Source organism: Triturus cristatus, chromosome 6 (genome assembly GCF_964204655.1).
Source record: "Triturus cristatus chromosome 6, aTriCri1.1, whole genome shotgun sequence".
Classification (NCBI taxonomy): domain Eukaryota; kingdom Metazoa; phylum Chordata; class Amphibia; order Caudata; family Salamandridae; genus Triturus; species Triturus cristatus.
In genome coordinates, this window is record NC_140589.1 from 1,605,941,359 (window position 1) to 1,605,961,952 (window position 20,594).

The 20,594-nt window shown below is 43.2% G+C and overlaps 1 protein-coding gene across 1 annotated transcript in view; it reads left to right on the forward strand.

Annotated features, from left to right (window-relative positions):
- Nucleotides 1-20,594, forward strand: part of LOC146821707 (uncharacterized) — an 857,433-nt gene that overhangs the window by 677,210 nt on the left and 159,629 nt on the right. The window contains exon 24 of the mRNA XM_085612743.1: nt 15,725-15,850. Within this exon, the coding sequence (XP_085468869.1) occupies nt 15,725-15,850 (126 nt within the window). The remainder of the gene's footprint in view (nt 1-15,724; nt 15,851-20,594) is intronic.

The following is a 20,594-nucleotide window of genomic DNA, read 5'->3' on the forward strand; positions in this document are numbered from 1 at the left end:
GAGGCAGCTAGGAACAAGCTGTTGAGCGCACCAATATCATGCGGTAGCAGGGTCCCCTTCATTCTTATCAGTGCTCGTACAATCTAAACACCTTAGATCCGCCTCTCCGGCGGCGGTACATCTCCGCCACCGGGCTGGCCGCTAAATATCACAAAAAGAAGGTTGCCCTTAAGGAGACATCACACATGAAGGGGTTACCACTCTCACGCCGGATGATATTGGTGCGCTCAACAGCTTGTTCCTACCTGCCTCAACCCACTGTGGTGACATTTGTTTTAATTTTCCCCATTCAGGTATCTAATTAACTTTGAAGGATCAAGCGACAACCACTGTTGAAATTATGGAATGGTCCCTCACTAGGAACATTTTTATGTTCGGTAACAAGTTGTTCCAACAGGAGCAGGGAACGGCAATGGGCACCTGTTTCGCCCCCAGTTCTGCTAATTTACATCTTGGCTGGTGGGAGGAGCGGGTACTCAGAGGGCCGGATTTGGAACACTGGGAAGGAAATGTCCTAGTTTGGCTAAGATTCATCGATGATGCTTTTGTGCTGTGGCAGGGCACGGAAATAGATGCAAAACTATTCATTGATGACTTGAATAAGAATATGCTGAACTTGAATTTTGTGGGACACCATAGTAAAAGTACCATTGATTTTTTAGAATTCTGAGTGGTGGTGAGGGGAGATGGGTTGGAAACCACGGTTTTTAAAAAGCCTACGGCTGGAAATACTTCATGCGGACAGTTCAGATCCAGCCCCCCTTATCAGAAGCATTCAATTTGGTGAATTTTATAGGGCTCGAAGAACATGTAGCACTATCGATGATTATCCAATTGTGGAGACGGAAATGATGAATGTGGGCATTCACCTCTGGACTTCACGTGCACATGCATAAATTACTCACAGATGACACCTCCACTTCTGTAACTTAGGCATTTTTGCTTTTGTGGACTTACATGGCCACGTGTGACCTGAGGCTTTTTTTCACACTTAAGTTAACTTGTGAGTCGCAACAATGAGGTGGTGGTGTCAGTCTCTGGTATCCTTTGGGCTAGGAATATCAAGTGTGGACACATTTCGTAAGTGGTGTGGTTTGAACAAGCTTGATGTCATGTTTATTTTTCGTTCATTATTAACGAAGATTGAACTGCACCACATCTTACGGTGGAATACAAGAGATGTGAGACCGGCATCCTTAGACAGGTTACACTATCAGCCGGGGTTTTACCCAGAGGTCGAAATGTTGTTCAGGATTCGAGGGGCACAGTGTGCCCATACTTTTTTTGAGTTATGAAAAACCATTTCCCTACTTTCCGTAAAAAGACAACTGTTGTTGCACGATTAAATCCAATAGTTTGCATGCTTGAACTGGAGTGTCATTGAGGGAGTGTCCTATGCTATGAAACCCGGGCAGACAGCTAAACAAGCCTTTCTGCCAGTGTGCCTGCTTGCCTAAAAGAAATACAAATGTGCACCACAAGTTACTCTGCAAATATAGAGGGTGATCTGCAAATGTAAAGGATACTTGGGAGCCAGTAATTGTGATGACAAAGATTTCTTCTCTTTGAGCTGTGAAGTGCAGGCTTTTAATTGTATTTACATAGAGATTACTACCCCTGAGGAGGTTAGAAGGGACAGTTATGTTTAAAAATTGCATTATGAAAAGTCCGGGTATTACTAAAATCTATATTTTGGAAGCACTGTTTTAACGTAAAACGTTTTGTGCATTTTGTAGCAGTCTATCTTATATTGTGTGTAATGCAAGTATTAAATAATGACTTACATATTCACAGTGCTTTCTGTCACAGGCTCTGACCTCGAAGCACTAAAAATACACAAGCCACTGCAACAACCAAGATTTAATTCTGTGTTTCTCTGATTACACACAGACCTATGCAAAGTATAAACTAATTGAGTTTTCCTAATGTACTTGTTGTATTTCTCACTGAGTAGCAATTTTTGTTTCCGTTTATGCTTCCTGTTATTTTATATGTAGCTACCTGACACTGAAAGACATTAAACAAATCTTACAAAATACAGTTTAATATTATTTCTCCACTGTAAAAAGGATTTGCCATTATAATTGGGGGCATTTATGGTTGTCCATGATGAGGAGTACCAGTACCAGTTTCTAGAAGTTAGTTTTAGGAGAGGTCTTGGCATCAAGTAGTTTGAAGACCTCTGCTCTAGAGGGATGAAAGGGGTCCCCACTGCACTGCTTAGTTTGAATTTTTGAAAGATTTTCTCCTCTGTCTGTTGGGAAATGGTCAGCCTGGTTCTAAAGATCCTCTCCTGTTTCCTCCTTCTCCTCCTCTGCTGAGCTGCCAGTAGTCACAGCCTCCTCGTAGTCACATTCAATACAGCCATTGTGGAAACCCGTGATGCAACGCCTGATGCATACTGAGCCACCTTTTATAGTTTGCACACAGTTACCACTTGAAAATGAATAAGTGCAAAATTGCATGTGCAACCAGACGTTTTTGCGACCAGTCACTAATTGCGACAGCGTCGAGCATGAGGTTTACGAGTTGTAAATACCGAGTCTTTATTTGCCACTCACAAATATCGGTCACAAAAAATTGAGATCATCAAACGGTCGCATTGCTATTTTGGGTTAGTGAATGGCATTCGTATGTTACAAAATGCCACATTTTCAGTCACTAACCAATTTGCAAACGATGTGCGAGTCGGAAATTATTCGTACATCAAGTCCTTTGTACGAAGGACTAGATCTCAGGATATCAGAGCTGCCCCCCATCGCTGTTGGTCTAAAACTTTGACTTTTTCCCTGTGCAGCACGACTAGATAGCCAAAAGTGGTGCTTAAAGCCTTTTGGCGCTATAATGCACAATTTTTGATTTAATCTTTCAAAAATCGTATCTCCGGTTCCCTACTTTGGATTTTTGTTATTTTGGTGCCAATTTTAAAGATGGAAATATTCTCTATTGTTATAAATTGGTGTCAAATTTGTATTGTGTTGTGCCCTTCACTTATATACTGTCTTTGTGGTACTAAATGGTTTACCCATACCTGTCTCCTTTATTAAACCTGACTGCTCATTTGCAAAGCTACAAAGGGTTGGGCAAGGATTAATTTAATGAGACTTAACTGGACCTATTAGTGATTGTGGTATTATAACTAGCTGAGGGTGAATACTAGGAGAGGGTAAAGAAATTCTGCTCTGCTTGCCTACTCTGCTTGGAGCACGGGGTTACCACATATCTCCACCAACCGCCTCATGGCCGAGTGTGTCTCCCATGTGGCTCATTAACATTAACGATTTTTCAACTCGGGGGTCTCTGAAGGTCAAGACCGTTCATGTTGAGATAGCTGCTGCTCGAGTAGAAAATCTACTTGAGTGGCTAAAAGAAACATCATCCTCTGGTGTGCTGTGTGGTGCTGTTTATGCTGATTTTACAGTGAAAAACAAGCTCCAGGATCTAAAAAATCAGTGCGAGCAGTGCTATGTGCCTAATTCCGACCGTTCACGGAACTCCACGGAATCTCACAGAGCTTTTATGTCACTCTGCAGAATTCCGTGGAGTGAAACTCTGCTAGTTCCGCCCACCCTTAGTAAATAACATGGCCTATTAATAGCCTACTTTCCTACATTTAGTGCACAGTGGTGAGATATATAACCTGCGTTTAGTAACAGCATCCAGTAACTAGGTTGAACTATTACAAAGCCTCTAAATTGACTGCAATGACTGTTTTTGATTTCAATTTGGACTTATATGAATTGATTACTTTTTTGATTTTTTCAAAAAATTTCTGACGTCAATTTTTGCATAAGTTTTTTTGACCCAAAACTAAGGGAAACCATGCACCTTGATCTAGCTAGCCTACCCACTCTCCACGTAGCACAGCTTAGGGACCATTGTAGGGCTAGGGGCCAACACCCTCCTATTCCAGGAAGGCAGTACTGATAAAGGCCCTTAGGGCCAGGACAGAGGCCCATCTAGAGGATCAGGCCTCAGATACTGAGGAGGCTTCAGAGATAGAATGACAAAGGGAGGAAGACCCACTAGACCTCAGTGATGAGAAAGGTGAACTTCTCTCCACACACGCATTAACCAGGATCTTATCTAGAGCTAGTGGGGGAAAAGGATCCAGCAGAGGTGAGGCAGATCTGTCCCTTAGGGAAAGAGAGCTTGAAGCACAACTGCCTTATAAAACCTTAGAAGCAGATAAGTTTGCACTGGCAACAAAGACGCGTGCACATGACGAGAGCAGAATCACAAGGAGTGGTAGAGAGAAAGATGGTGGCAGCGAAGTGGAGACAGAAGTGTCCAGGGATGGTGGGTTTAACCCAAGAGTACCCAAGGGGATTGTCCCTTATTACCAGGAGTTGGATGATATTGACAAATGGCTGACAGCTTTTGAGAGGGCCCTCAAGATGAGGAGGGTGAGTTCTCAATACTGGGGTTCACTCCTGTGAGATTTGATCTCAGTGGCGGGGAGAGATAGGCTCTTGAACTTAGAGAGAGAGCCAGGAGGATGAATTATAGTCTTAAATGAAGAAGAGCTTGATTAGAAGGTTTGGTCTCACCCATGAGCATTTCAGAATAAATTTAGGGACACCTAGAAAGTTAGTACCCAATCCTGGGTTGACTTTGTGGACCTATCTGTCAAGGCACGAGAGGGCTAGATAAAGAGCAACAAGGTAAGTACCTATGAGGGGCTGTACAATTTGTTCATGAAGGAGCACATGTTGGTCAACTGCCTACCAGTGAAGTTACAACAACATCTAGTTCATTCTAAGCTGTCTAGTCCCAGGGAACAGGACGAGGTAGCTGATGAGTGAGTGGATTCACTCCTGGGTGACCAAGAAGTTCCAGGGAAAAGATTAGAAGAAGAGTGGATAGGTCCCCTCCCAGGGGACCCCAGATTAAACAGTAAAAATAGTCCTCAAGAGGTCCCCTAACACCTAGGAAGTTCCCAGGACCAATCCACTTATAAGGGGGAAGGGTATCAGGGAAAACATTTTAACATAAAAAAGTAGGGCTGTGTTTTGACTGTTTGCAGTCAGGACACAACACTGGAGAAGCAGCCTGCACAAAGAAGCCGGTCACCGGTGGGCTGGCCAAGGGAATTGCTAGTATAGGTCTGGGGGGTACGTTTGCCCAGAAATGGGGAAAGTGTATGCAGAGGTGAGGGTGGGGTGGGGTGGAAGTTGCAACCCTGGCAGGCATTCCTCCCAACATGGAGAAGTACAGGCAAAGGTCTAAGATCAACTTGACTGAGGTTGAGGCTCTGAGGGATGCACGAGCCAGTGTGACCATGGTGTTGGACAAACTGGATTCCCCAGAGCAGATATTACCTGGTGTAATTCACTAGGTCACCTATGCAGCCAAGAGAGCCAAGCTCCATTCCATGGCAATGTAAGCTTGGAATGGGCAATTGTGTCTCCTGCCTTTCCAGTAGGGTGTCTACAGGGAAGCAATCTGTAAGCTTCTAAGTGGAAAAGCAGGTCCATGCTCAGATTCTGAACCTCACGGAGTGGAATTTGTGCTGTGACATGGACATAGGCTACACATCATAGGAGCAATGGACACTTGGACCTTGGAACAAAAGGAAAAGCTTCCAACAGCAAGAGAAAGGGTAAAGGTTCTGGTGTGCCATACCAAGCAGCTCAAGAGCTCCAGGAGGAAACCAACCCTGAAAGGGAGGATCTGGAATCAGAAGGAGGGACTCCACCCTTGCAAGACCTATCCAATGTGGCAGAGTTGTAAAGAGCTGGTAGACCCACCAGAGAAGAGCTATCCCAGGGACTAAGGGATTGTCCCACTCTTGAGGGTCCAACGCAGACTGCCTACAGGAAAGAGAAGGGTGATGTTAGGGGTTTCCACGGAGTCTATTGGAAGGATGGGGTCCTCTATACTGAGGCCAGGGACCCCAAAGCTGGGGCAACCTGGAAAGTGGTGGTCCCCCAGAATTATAGAGAGTTCCTTCACACATTCTCTCATGACACCCCTTGGTCGGACATTTGGGACAGACCAAGACCTGGAACAGGCTGGTCAACTACTTCTATTGCCCCCTTTCATCTGACAAGATAAAGGAGTTTTGCAGCTCCTGTGTCACCTGTCAAGCTAGTGACAGCACAGGGGACAAGCCAAGGCTCTCTTGATACTACTGCTTGTGGTCGGGATGTCCTTTGAGAGGGTGGGGATTGCCATTGTTGGGCCCCTTATTCCACGAACTGCCACTGGGAACAGATATATCTTGGTGGAACTTGACCATGCCAGAAGATACCCACAAACAATATCCCTCAAGACGGTCACTGCTCCCACAGTGGCCTGAGCCTACTTGCCATTTTTACCAGAGTGAACTTTCCCAAGGTGGTGGTCTGAGAGAGGGGGACTATTTTTGTGCCCGCCTACATGAAGTCTATGTGGGATCAATGCTATTACCTACAAGTTCACCACCATATATCATCCCCAGGCCACAAGTCTGGTGGCAAGATTTAATAAGACCATTAAGGGCATGATCATGGGCTTATCTGACAAACTCAGGAAGGGATTAGATGTTCTTCTCTCATGCCTGCTGTTTGCTAACAGAAAGGTGCCACAGAAAGGGGTTGGTTATCATTCCTTTGAGTTACTGTTTGGCCACACTGTAAGAAAGCCATTGTGTTCGGTTAGAAAAGCTTGGGAGAAGTGTCTCAAGGAGACAAATCAATATGTGCTGGATTATGTCTAGACCTGTGATCACGCATGGAAGAGTACATGAAGGGAGCAAGCAGTGATGTGGAGGCCCGCTAGGAGCTTATTAAGCTCTGGTGTGCCCAAAAGGCTATGCCTGAGTACCATCCAGGGCAGTTGGTGTGGGTGTTGGAGCCATGGCACTACAGGACAAGTGGACTGAGCCCTACCCCATTCTGGAGAAAAAGAGTGAGGTCACTTACTTAATGGACCATGGCACCCCCTGGCCTACCCACAAGGTACTTTGTGTTAACATATTGAAACCCTACCAAGGAAGGGGAGGGTCACAGATGAAGAAGGGGAGGAGGAGAGCGAGCCTCGGCCAGAACTCCTCTCCACCAGTACACCAGTGCACAAGATGGGAGAGTGGAGAGAGCAGTACTCTCTACCAAGTTGACAGAACAGCAGCAGAAAGACTGCAGGCAAGTGTTGGAGCAGTTTGCAAGGCTGTCCTCCCTGACCCCTGAACTCACCTCTTGGTGTGTCCATGACATTGACACTTGTCAAAACAAGTTGTACAGGTTGTCTGACCAGGTCAAAGTCAGCATTAAAGCTGAGATAGCCAAGATGCTTGAACTGAGGGTAATTGATCCCTCTGACAGTCCATGGACCAGTCTTAGGCATTAGTAATACTTTCAAATATTTTGGTCAATTTTGCATTATAGATGATCAAATATTTTTTGTATTTACATAAAATATTGATAACAAGAACGATGAGGAATGGGTACATGTATGTATGAGTATGTCTGATGAATGTCCCAAGTGAATTTCATTAATTTCTGAATTGGAATATAACATGATATTGTTTATTATTGATTAAATAGATTTCCCTATTCTTGCTACAGTAAATCATCTAGCTGTGTTGTTTCTTCTGCCCTCAATTTGATTCTATATTCACTTGCCTAAGATACTCTTTGAAATTTGTTGATGAGCTCATTGACAGGTTGGGGGCTGCCAAATTACCTAGGTACATTAGATCTGACACCGGGTTATTGGCATATTGCCCTAAGTCCAGGTCAACATTTTCCACTATATAGGTCCACTTTCAATTCAAAGTGATACCTTTTGGCTTAACGAATGCCCCTACAACCTTCCATAGGTTGTTGAAGTCCTGTCTGGGTTGGGAAATTTCAGTGCCGATTATCTGGATGATTTAGCTATATTCCGTTCCACCTGGGAGGACAACCTGGTCCACCTAACAGAAGTGTTTAAGGCCCTGCAGCAGGTGAGCCTGAGAATCAGGGCAAGCTATAATTTCATGGAAAAGTGCTTGGGTGATTGCTTTAAAAAAATTGTCCGTGTATCATGGGGACAATACAACAAAGCAGAAGCCCAAGGTTCCTAGCAAATCTTCGACCTGGAATGTAGAGCATTTTAGAGATTTCCTACATGCAAGGGCAACCCCCCACCCCTCAGTCCTTCTTAGTCTATTTTGATACATGCATAATTTGGGTTAAGTTAACCTGACTGCTTGTTTGTAAAGCTGCCAAGGTTTGAGCAAGGATTAACTTACTGAGATTTGACCGGACTTATTAGTGAATGTGCTATTATTACTAACTGGGGGTGTATAACGCCACCATCCAATTTCCTACCTCAACAATCTGCGAGAACTAAATTAGATCAAACATCTAATGGGAAGTGGTCTTGAGAGCTGTAACATGCAAATGAACAGCTTATAGAATCTTTTTTCTCCATGGGGTCTATTTACGAAGATATGTTGTGCTCCTGTAGTACTCTTTTATGCTCTCTTACATGCATTTGTGAATTAGCCTCAAAACATCTAAAATGGAAATAAAATGGGAATATCAATATACATTTTGTAGAATGGAAAGGAAAGTGTCCGGGGCAAGATGGTGTCAGCGTGAATCCCCGCCGCTCAGCCACACACGCCGTGCATTTCGGTAATCGGCTATGCGGACTGACCAGCAACTGACCAGGAATGTGGAGCCCAAGAGGGAGCAGGACACCAGCGATTGTCTTTCAATTCCAGTTTGCTGCTGGGACTACTCCTGCTAGTTTTCACGGAACATTTGCCCTTTAAAGAACACACCAGTGTTTTTTCAAACACTGGCTGCTTCTCTGTTTCATTTCTGCCGTGCTCGCCCTAATTACTCTTAAGCTGGTGACACAATCGGCACGATCGGCTGGAAGATCAGGAAGATCAGCTGGAAGACGGGAGAGGACCTGCATTATGGCGGTCAGAGGCACCAAATACAACAACAAGGGCAACAAAACAAATAATACCCAACTTGCTTTGCTTAGTTTTACTCATGGGGATGCTGCAATTGATGCTTTACCCAGAGGTAAACAGGAGATTAACTCTCTTAAAAAGACTATGGGGAAACTCGGGGGTGGAGATGTTATAAAAGCAGGCGTAAGTTCTCAACCATCTATAGCCAAAATGTTTTCTGCGGGCAAAACTCCATCCCCCATGATAGATGGTACACTGGACTCCACATTCCCCGAAGGTGAACCGGACTGCTCATTAGTAGAGCCACAGAGGAGCCTGATCCCCAACATAATGCTTACGGTCCTAAAGTTGGATTGCACCTCTGTACAACAAGAGATAGCGGTATCCCCAAATGAGCAACCGGCAGACAGAGAAGGCGCAGAAAGACTGTCAGATCCTAGCAATCCACCTTCCAACATAGCCCGCATGACAGGTGGTACTGGAACCATGATAGATTTAGGAAAAACAGCACCTTTAACTTTTGCCACCCCTGCCTTGGGCCTCACCCCGGCAAAAGATGCAACAGAGATAAGGCCAGCACTTCTAACTACCGGTACCACAAACTACATCCTCAGCCTAGAAGCAAATCCAGATCGCCAAGCCCCTTGGACTCCAGAGCTTAATGCTGAAAATTTCTATTCTGTATAGGATGGCTCTCTGACGACTTCAGCCGAGGGCGGAACCAGCTCAAGTGAAGACAACAGTATTGATCTCCCTAAAGACACTGGAACTGTGCTGCGCCAGAAAAAAAAGGAAACAAGACAAAAATACGCAGCCAGCTTAAATGGGATTACTCAGACTCCCAGATGTCTTACTCCCTTGGTGAGGAAACAGATCAGACATCGCTTTGGGACAATTTGAAACCAACATTAGAATCCACAGCTAAACCTTCCCTGGCTTCTAACCTAGCCTCAATCAAGGAATTCCAAGAGGGGGCTCGCTCTGATAATCGTGCAGCTATAGGGGCAGCTAAAAATCTACAAATGGGCTTGAGAAAGCTAAATAAAATATGCACTGATATCAGTGACCGAGTCAACATGGTGGAGGGCCGCACAGAGAGCCCGGAAACTGATGTGTCTACCCTAAAAAGCCAAGGTTCTGCTCATGATTCATGCCTGACAGACCTAATGATGAAGATGGAAGAGCAGGAGAATCGACAATGCAGGAATAATCTTCGCCTGCTTGGTATCCCGGAAGGAGTTGAGGGAGATGACCCAAGGCGCTACATGGTGAAACTCCTACAAGAAACTTTCACTGATCAATCGAACTGGAATTGGGACCAGGAAATCCAGCCAGCGCATCGCTTTGCCTTAAACAGAAAACAACGGCGAGATGGTAGCAACTTACCCGGAGAGAAACCCAGGGCTTTCCTGGTGTTTTTCGGGAACTTTCTTCTCAGACAGCTAGTATACGATCAAGCCCGACCAAATTCTCAGAAAGGGGTTAATGGTTTTTTGCTAAGCCCGATTTTTGCACTGCACCGTAGAGCGGAGATGGCACTTGCGCCAACTAATTTCTCCATTCCGGCAGCTGGGAGCCCAAGTGTTTTTAATGAATCCTGCCAGATTGAAAGTCATCTTTAATGGGGCTACCCGTGTTTTACTATCTGAGATCAAGGCGGGCGAATTTCTGGGGGAGGTTAATGCAAAAAAAGGGCCAAAGGACATATGAAACCTACATGGCTGAGAGAAATCTATTTATATAGTAATAGTGTTCCAGTTTATTGTAATACCTTTCTTTTTAACTCTCTGATTCGTAGGGGTACTATCTGCCCGGCTAGATATATATGTCTTTCTTATCCCTCTCTAGGGGTCAATCACGTCTTTTAGGAAATAGGTCACGTGGTTACTCTATGCGGTGTGGCCTTGCGGTGAGGAATCATCACTGACATGCATCATTTTTGGGGGGTCTGTGGGGGGAGGGGTAGGAGGGACACGGTGTGGTGGTAGAGGGACTAAAGATATCAGTAACTAATGTATTGGTTAGAAAGAGTGGGAAAACAGGATTTGAAAATAAGAAGATCAAAAAAGGGCGGAAAAAAGGACCAGGGAAAAAGAAAAAAGAAAAAGAGAGAAAGAGTAATGTGCAAAATAAGTAAACATATGACACTGACAAAGAAGAAATTTTTGAGACAACAATATATGCAAGATAAAAATGAATATGTAATACATAATGTGGAGCATATAAATTCTATGTCGGTTAAATTTGTTCATCTGGAAAAAAGAAATCATTCTCTATGAACAAACATGACACATTAAGAATCATGTCAGTAAATATATGTGGTTTAAACAATGCCCTGAAAAGACAGAAGGTAGCTCAGGGCTTGAGCTCACTTGGAGCCGATTTAGTTGCCCTCCAGGAAACACATGTGGAGGGATCCCAGAGACATCTGCTGAGCTCATTGGAGTATAGGGTCATTGGAGGGACTACACAGGGTGCAAAGACAAGAGGGTAGGGGTTATGGTGCAAAACAGACACCCACTAAATTCAACTCGGGTGAAAACAGACCCTCTTGGCAGATGGATTATAGCAGAATGTCACTTACCCCTAAAGTTCACTGTCACTTTATGTTCTATATATGAGAGCAACACTGATGGCCCCGGGGTTATTAACTGGCTCACAGGAGAACTTTCTCACTGGCCACTCTCAATTGTTATCTGTGGGGACCTCAACATCAATTTACCCAGTAATTGGAAAGCTGATGATCAATGGCCCTATGTAGGCAGAAAGCCCAAAGTATATCAAGCCACACTCAATCTAATACAAACTCGTGGGCTTTGTTATGTGTGGGCCAGCTTAAAACCTACCCAGGATATACTTACTTTTCAGCCCCACACCTTTCCCTAGCAAGATTAGACTACTTCCTGGTTTCATCATCTTTAATCCGAGATTTTTCCATAGCTATTGCCCCACGATTTGTCAGATCATAATCCACTCATATTAAACATCAGGGGGCTAGGTACCAGTGATGAGATCCCGAACTGGAGTTTTGAAAGAGCTTTACTCTATGATGATGGTTGTCGAAGGCACATGCAGGGGTGGATTCATGAATTTCTTGAGATAAATAATGGGACAGCCACAGTCATGATGGTTTGTGACGTACTAAAGGCGGGCATCCGAGGTGAGACCTTACGGTTCTCCATAAGGAAAAATAAGCAAGAAAAGGAACAGATCATAAAACTGCAAGATAAGATGAGAAAGGCAGAGGAGAAACTAATAGCAGCAGTCCACACGGCGGCTCAACTTGAAGTAATAGTTAGCAAGGCCGAAATTGGGTCAATATTTGCAGAGAAAGTGGCCTCTAAATGGGCTTCTGCGAGAGAGAAAATATATGAATACGGCGACCGCATTGGCCATCATTTATCCCTCAGAACAAGACAGCAGGTGGCTGCTAGCGAAATACACTCAATTCAACTTAACTCAGGAGAGATTACGAATGATCCAGCAAAGATACAAAGGGCGTTCTGTGAATACTATCAGAATCTCTACTCTGAGGATAACATAGGGTCATCAGACCTGAGAGAGGATGAGATTTCTGAATATCTAGACAAAATTACCTTATCCAAACTCAATGTAGAAGAGTTTGGCCAATTAGAGGATCCTCCCACTAGGAACGAAATAGCTAAAGCCTTGGCTAGTCTACCTGATGGGAAAGCGGTTGGCTCTGACTGTATCCCGGTCGAGTTTTATAAAATATTTGCCCCCCAACTTTTACCTCTCTGGTAATATCTATTTTCAATGGGGCCTCTCCACCTGCTTCCTGGTCCAGTGCTAGGATTGTAATATTTCTGAAGAAGGATAAATCCCCACGTAAAATGGGCTCATACAGGTCAATTACTTTAATCAATTGCGATTCTAAGATATACGCTAAGATCTTGGCTACTAGACTATCCCTAAGAATAGAACCTCTTGTATCGCATTGGCAACACGGGTTTATCCCCAAGAAAAGTACCACTGAACACATCTGACGGACCATCACATTATTTGACACCGCTCAGATCTCAGCAGACCTGATGTCATTAATTCTGCTTGACGCTGAAAAAGTGTTTGACCGGGTCTCCTGGCAATTTCTGTGGGGCGTCATGAAAAGGATGTGCTTTGGGCCCAATGCAATTCAAGCTATACAAGCTCTTTATCTTAATCCTACAGCTAATGTTTCAATTAATGGGAAACTGACGGAGCAGATTAAAATCTCACGAGGGACTCGCCAGGGTTGTCGGTGTTCACCTCTGCTCTTCACACTATATATAGATCCTTTTATCAAAGCAATAGAAAACAACCAAGCTATTAGGGCGATGAGCAGATTTGGTTTAGACACTAAAATCATGGCCTATGCCAATGACCTGGCTATAGTGACCCCAGAGCCTGAGAATGCAATCATAGCACTGGAACAAGAGGCCAAGAATTTGGGAAAATTTCAGGGTATGCCCTTAACAAAGATAAAACTCAGATCATTTTAAACAACAAAATCTACTGGGAGGACAGCCGGTTTGCCCAAAAAGCGAAATATCTGGGGGTTACCATTGTCTCAACACCGATATGATTGTAGAAGAAAATCTGAATACACTGGTGATGGAAACTAAAAGGGCGCTTATCCAGAAAAAAAATCTACATCTAACTATTGTGGGGTGGTGTAATGTCGTTAAGATAACCTATTTCCCCAAACTACTCTACTTTTTCAGGGCTATCCCCTTAGAGTTTAGCAAAACAATGTTTCAGCGATTTGAACAGCTCTTCTCCCAATTTATCTCGGCATACTCCCAACCAAGACGGGCTTTTAAACAACTCTCCCTCCCTAGAGATAGAGGTGGGTGGGCTCTCCCCAATTTGAGACTCTATTATTGGGCCTCAGTCCTACAGTATAGCATGGAACTGCTCCAGGAACAATCTTATATTCCAACTGCAGAGCTTCCATCCCCCTTTCAACTACTACTCGGCGCAGAGGCCCGGGGATGTCTTTGGCGGCAAGTGACATTTGGATATTACAAACAGGTCAGATTTAAGACCCTGATGAGTGCATATAAGGCTTTTTCTAATATCCATAGAATTTATGGGCTTGGCAGACTGGACTATTATACCCCCATTAACAATAACATCAATTTACCTGCAATTTTCAGTAAACCCTATCTTCAAGAGTGGTATAGAGCAGGAATCCTAAAACTAGGGGACTTGACTACTAACGAAGGCATTAAAACATTCTCTGATCTTAAAACGCAATACAATCTGAGGGAACAAGAGGCCTTTAAGTATACCGCTATAAGAGATTTTCTGGCTCGAAAGGCCAGAGTGCATGCTGAGTTTTCAAAGGTTGATCTTATTGATAAATTACAAAATCTTGCTCTACCTCGTATAGGATATATTTATGCTATATTAAATAGTCTAATGCCTGATGACATGCTTAACATAGCAAATAAATGGCAGGCAAAGTTGAATATCCCTCACAACACTTTTAATCGGGCTATGCAATCTGCCCAGACTGATCTGATGTCTACCAAATTGCAGGCACAATTTTATAAGACTGCCTTTTTCTTGTATATCACACCTAGCAGAGTTTCTAAATGGGGAACAGGAAAAGGGACGCTTTGCCCTAGATGCTCAGAATTTAGCGTAGATTCGGTACACATGTTTGCAACCTGCCCGAAACTTGCACCTTTTCTGGAAAAAATACAAGATTTTTTAATCAAAGTCCTCTCGCACAATATCCAGCTAATTCCAACAACTATTATGTTAGGGGTACAAGATAAGATTGATAGAAAGTGTGGAGGAGTGCTTATCTTTGTATCTATGACCATACTACGTATCTGTATAGCTTTGTCCTGGAAAGATGCAAACCCTCTATCTTTTTCCCAATGGTTGTCTCGACTTACCACAACTTGTCACACTGAGAAGGCCATCTTCGCTAAGAAAGGCATTCGGGGGGGAAAAGAAGGGTCTAGCCATTTGGGAACCTTTAATCGCTTGGCTCAGCCAGACAGAAACCTTGGGATCCTGAAAAAAGCAAAAACACCCTTTTTTACATGTGACGCTAGATTATAGGGAAAATAATTCAGAATTGACTGCTATAAAGTTTATTACAGGGATATCAGTTTGCACATGCCAAATGTTCATTACATTGTTTACAAATCATTATTGCTGCTAAAAACTAGGTTTTCAAATGGGATTATGGATCAAATTATACATTCTATGTTCTATGAAAGGCTACTCTTAGTAAATTTGCAATAGGCTTTCTTGGACCTCGAGCCAATTTTCCACTGTTTTTGCACATGGGGTGGGTGGGGGAAGGGTTGGGTTGTTCAACCAATATTTGTCTCCAACTATGTATTCGCTTTTTTGTACTTTCATAATTAAAAAAAGGAAAGGAAAATGCCCTCTTCACAGTTGTACTAATGTAGAGGAAGAGAGTCTGGGGCCAATTCATAAAAGCATGAATGAGTACAAGAGTATCCTATAGTACCACTTCATAACTCATATATGCTTTTGTGAATCGGTTTTAATGAGTTCAGTACCTTGCAGTACAAGTTTGATACATTTTCATAATGCCAAAATTAACCTGATGTTGGTGACAGTGGCGCATGTCCAAATGTGTAATTTCTATTAAAAAGCAATTGTTAGTTGCTTGGAATTGTACATCAGTATTTCAAACATCTAAATATCTGCAGACCATCACCATGATTATAGTAAGGTCATCCTTGTAATTGTTTAAATAGCTGCCACGCATGGTTCTTCTGTGGAGTTATTTTCAACATATTTTAAAGCACCAAAAAAATGATGTCCATTGGTTTCTTTTTTCAGATGTCAACGAATGTGTAGCTAACGAGCACGGCTGCAGTGAGCTCGTCCAATGCAGAAACACGTATGGAGGTTACAAATGCATCTGCAACTCAAGCATCACACTAGAGTCTGTAGCATGCTACCCAGGTAAGGGGGCACACCTCTTCCATTGTATCACTCAATAAAGTGTGGTAAGACAGTGCAAAGCTAGAAACCTGCTCCGTTGTGATGCTTCAATGAATAAAGTTGGCTTGGCAAACTCACCCAGAACATGAGGAAAAGATGCTGAACATTGATATTTAGATATAACCTTAATTTCTCTATTTTCATTGCTATTAGGCAAATCCTACTAAACAAGCTCACATACAACTAAATTACACAATAACAGTACAAAATAATCAAATAAAAATGAACCATGGTGCGGTGTTTGAACGTCGACACAACCTTTGCTGGGTCATCTTATTGTCCGACATTTTGGAGGCTTATATTACATTTTGTGTGCACTTGTACTTGTGTTGTTGAATTTATTTTTACTCAGAGTGCTATGGTATGAAACAATACGAAAATAAATATATAAATACGAATTGTTAAAGCTGTATTACCGTCTCTGGTGCTGAGGTATTGGAAAGAAATGTTGTACCCTTGCCTGACTTTGCAAATGCCATCCAGTTTTTAGCATCCCAACCAAAAGCAAGGTGGTCATAATCTTTCATGTTCTTATTTGTTCAACTACATGTTTGCCAGGGATCTTGGGAGGGTGGGGGCCGGTTTTGCAGCAATTGTGCAATACCGGCCCCCAGTAACAAAAGCAGCAATGCTGGGGATCAGTTTTGTTAAGAATTACACACTTGCAAAAACGGGTGGGGACCGGTCCGACACAAATACAAGGGCTGCATTGGGTTCTGAGGCTGGCACTGGTTTGGGCTCTTTTATACTCTACTCTGTTGTGCACTATCTGGCTTTGTTCTGTTATTGTTTTTACATTTATTTTGCACTGTCCTGCTCTGCTTAGTTCTGTCCTATTCACTTTAACATGCCCTGGTCTACTCTTCTCTGCTCTATTTTTTCCGCTCTGTTCTGTTTTTTTTTATCTCTGTTCTGCATTGTTGCCCTCATCTGCTGTGTCCTAGAACTTACATAACATTCAGTACTCCCTCGGAAATGTGATAATAGCAATACCAATATGTCATATTATTGGTCTGAGCTATTTCTTGGGTGAGTAAGAATTAGAATTTTGATTTCTGTCTATGTTCAAGGCTAACTATTTTCTTCATTTGCTTTGCTGTATCCCATTTTTCACAAAATTTTACCTTATTATGTTTTACAATACATGCCTTCACCATGCATATCCTTTTACCCCAAATATGCCTTTACTACACAGGTAAGTATAAAAAATTTAAGATATATATATAATGGCGGCATTTACTGCGGGTAAAATAAAGTAACTAAGCACAAAGTTGGTGTCCGTTTCCTACCTCGGAAGGTCTAGCAGTGCGATTCTTCCGGATCAGTTGGATTTCGATTATATATATATATATATATATATATATATATATATATATATATATATATATATATATATATATATATATATATAAGAGGAACTTTGTCTACTGCTTCCACATTCCCAGGAAAGACGAACACGGACCCGGAACAATTCAGTGCAGGGTGATTTTATTATTCCATAAGTGCACCTCGAACCACCATGACGCGTTTCGGCCTCGACACAGAGGCCTTGATTACATGACACTTAAGGTGGAAGCCGAGAAATTTAAAGTGCAAGTGCATACGACACGTGACATTCAGGCCAATAGATATAAAAGAAATACCAAATGTATATACACATATGGCCATAAGACATATCAAACTGAACTCAGTAATTACAAGTATTTTACATTTTATGCAAAAAACTGATTGTGCAAAATGGCAACATTGACAATATGTCAAATTATAGCAGCATTTGAGAATCAATCATGGAAAATTATCCCTTAGAGTAGTAACACTTACATTCTAGTATGAAGCACCGATTGGTTATTGCTTAAGATGTACAAAAAGCAACATAACAACTACTCAAATCAAACAAATGTGCAAATTGAACAATGTGCAAATTCTTGCAAGTGCAAAATATCGGCATGTCAAAGGAGTGCTCCTCATAGTGAGGTAGTACCATCATAGTGTTCAACATGCTAAAGTGCAAATGCGATCAACTTTAGTGCAAGACAGTAATGCTACAACATTTATACTTTTCATTCTTTTTGGCCACGTGAATTATCAAAATTATCTTTCAGGACTCCAACCGTTAATTTCAAAGCATTGAGGAGTAAACAAAACCACACAATAGATGTTAATACACCCCCTGCTTCTCCCCATTTGTCAACTCTAGAAAATGTACTGGACAAATACCAATATCTGCCACCCTAGTTTTTAAATTTATCAAACTTGTTGATTAAGAGCACCAGTTTCTTAAAAAATAGGAAAAGCTATACTAGATATCTATTATTTCATAAATATTGAAAAACATTGCCCAGAGAATGTATGAAAAAACCTTACGATTATATCGGGTCAGGAAACCTTGTACAACTAATATCTAATCTGCCTGGAAGGAGCCACATATTAGTGAACTGTGTATACAAAAAGGAGGAGAAAAATTGAAAAATACAAAGACAGCTGAGAGGATGACGTTTAAGCTGTGTCTTTATGCACAGATAAGCGGCCAGCAAGAATAAACTTCGCTGAAACCATATTGGATGACAAAAACAGACCCACTTTTAAACATTATTACATGTCAAAGCCGTCAATTAATGAATAAGGTGCTAGATACCATTACAGACAGGTAAAAAGATCTTCACTAGAGTTAAGGCCATTGGTACGTGCAAGACGGAGTTCACCTCTCTCGGTTGGGTAACGAGTTCTTCCTGGGCAATATTTTAGCTTGGTTGAAGGGTTTCCATTGGTAAGTATGACCTTGGGTTTGGGGGGGGGGCCTGATAGTCGGTCTACTATGCAGGCCTGTGCGGTAAGGTCATAGGTTGGACAGACTAAATTGACTCATCTTTTGGGGCGTCTCATTACGTGGGCCGCCCAGAGGGGAGGGACATTTGGTTCTCACCAGACTCCAGGGGCAGTTACAACCGGTTGGTTGTAACGGTGCGGGGACAAAGGGGGTTACGCTTTCCATTGGCTGGTTGGCCACCCCGCACGCGGGCGTAAGTAAGCTGCGCTGTCTGCATGGCCCCTTTATGGAGTAAGTCCTGGACGTTTGGGGGTTGCCTGGGGGTAAGTACTTCCGGGTCAGCTGGGCCTCCGGCGCATGCGCATCCCGGTTGGGGTGCGCGGGACAGTTTCGGTGTAAGGGGGTGGGGCCAGCATTTTGACCTTTCCGTAGTCCCAGAGGAATACGCAGAAATGTAAACAGCAATGTGTTAGACTAGGATAGGAACATTTATGTATTAGAGTACTTCCGGGTCAGCTGGGCCTCCGGCGCATGCGCATCCCGGTTGGGGTGCGCGGGACAGTTTACCCCAATGCACCATCCAGACCAACCAGGGAAAAGAACACCTTATCACCAAGTGACATTACTTCTCTACTTCACTACGAACCTCCATCTCTACCAAGCTAACCGGTACACTTAGAGAACACACAGACAGGTTCCTTAATTCAATCCATCAACCCCAATGCCTCAAGACTGACAAGACACACTCCCAGAGGCATTGTTGTAAGCAACCTCACAAGAGTAACCACCCTCCATGACCAGACCATCACCCCGACCAATGCCCAAATAAAATGTATCCTTCTAAACTGTAGATCGACAGCACGTCATGCCACTGATATAGCCGACCTCATTATATCCAATGAACCCGACCTTATCATCTTAACGGAAACCTGGCTGACTGAATCATCCACACCCATTTTAGACATACTAGTTCCCCCGAACTACTACATTACAAGACTAGACAGACCTGAGAAGACAGGTGGTGGTATTGCCTGCATCCATAGGAACAACCTTGCGGTAAGGCGCGCAAACACCCCAGTACTCTCATCATGTGAATACCTCTGCCTACACATTACGAGCAATAACAAGCCACTTTGCTCACTACACTCTATCTACCATCCTCCGGGCAACAACCTCACCTTCATCGAGCACATGATGGACATCATAGCGACAAATGCAGGACAACAAAATACACAGATCTTCCTGGGTGACTTCAATCTCCACTGGAACGATCCAGAGGATCCAGAGGTCAATAGCTTCAGACTTTTCCTATCCGACCTCAACTTGTCCCAAATATGTGACAGCCCCACCCACGGAAAAGGCTCAATCCTTGATCTTGTAATTTCTAAAGCGGACTCCACCCAGCTAGAATCGATTCTCCCATGTGACTGGTCTGATCACTACATTATCACCTTTCACATCAAGGAAGTAGTTAAATTACTCTCTGTCCAACCGACGAGAACGAAAATCTGGAAGAGGAGCCTAGAAAACATCAATCCGGCCGACCTTGCATCCGCTAGTCGCATCCTCACGCCAGCTACGGTTGGATCAAACGATGTACAGGATCTGACCAATCACTACTTTAACGGTATGAACAGGGTTCTTGACACCTTAGCCCCATTACAATTAAAAAGAGTCACCGAAAAGAATTCAAACCCCTGGTATGATGGCAGACTAAATGAAGACAGAAGAGCACTGAGAGCAATTGAAAGACACTGGAGAACAGCCCCATCCACTGCCCACCTCCAACTACTAAGATGCACCAGAAATGCCTACTACAGAAAGATTCGTCGCTCAAAAGCTGACTTCATAGGTGTACAACTAGACTAAGCCAAGAATTGCCCCAAAAAATTGTTCGAAATAATCAATACTCAGTCTAAGGGTGGCCCCCACTCCCCC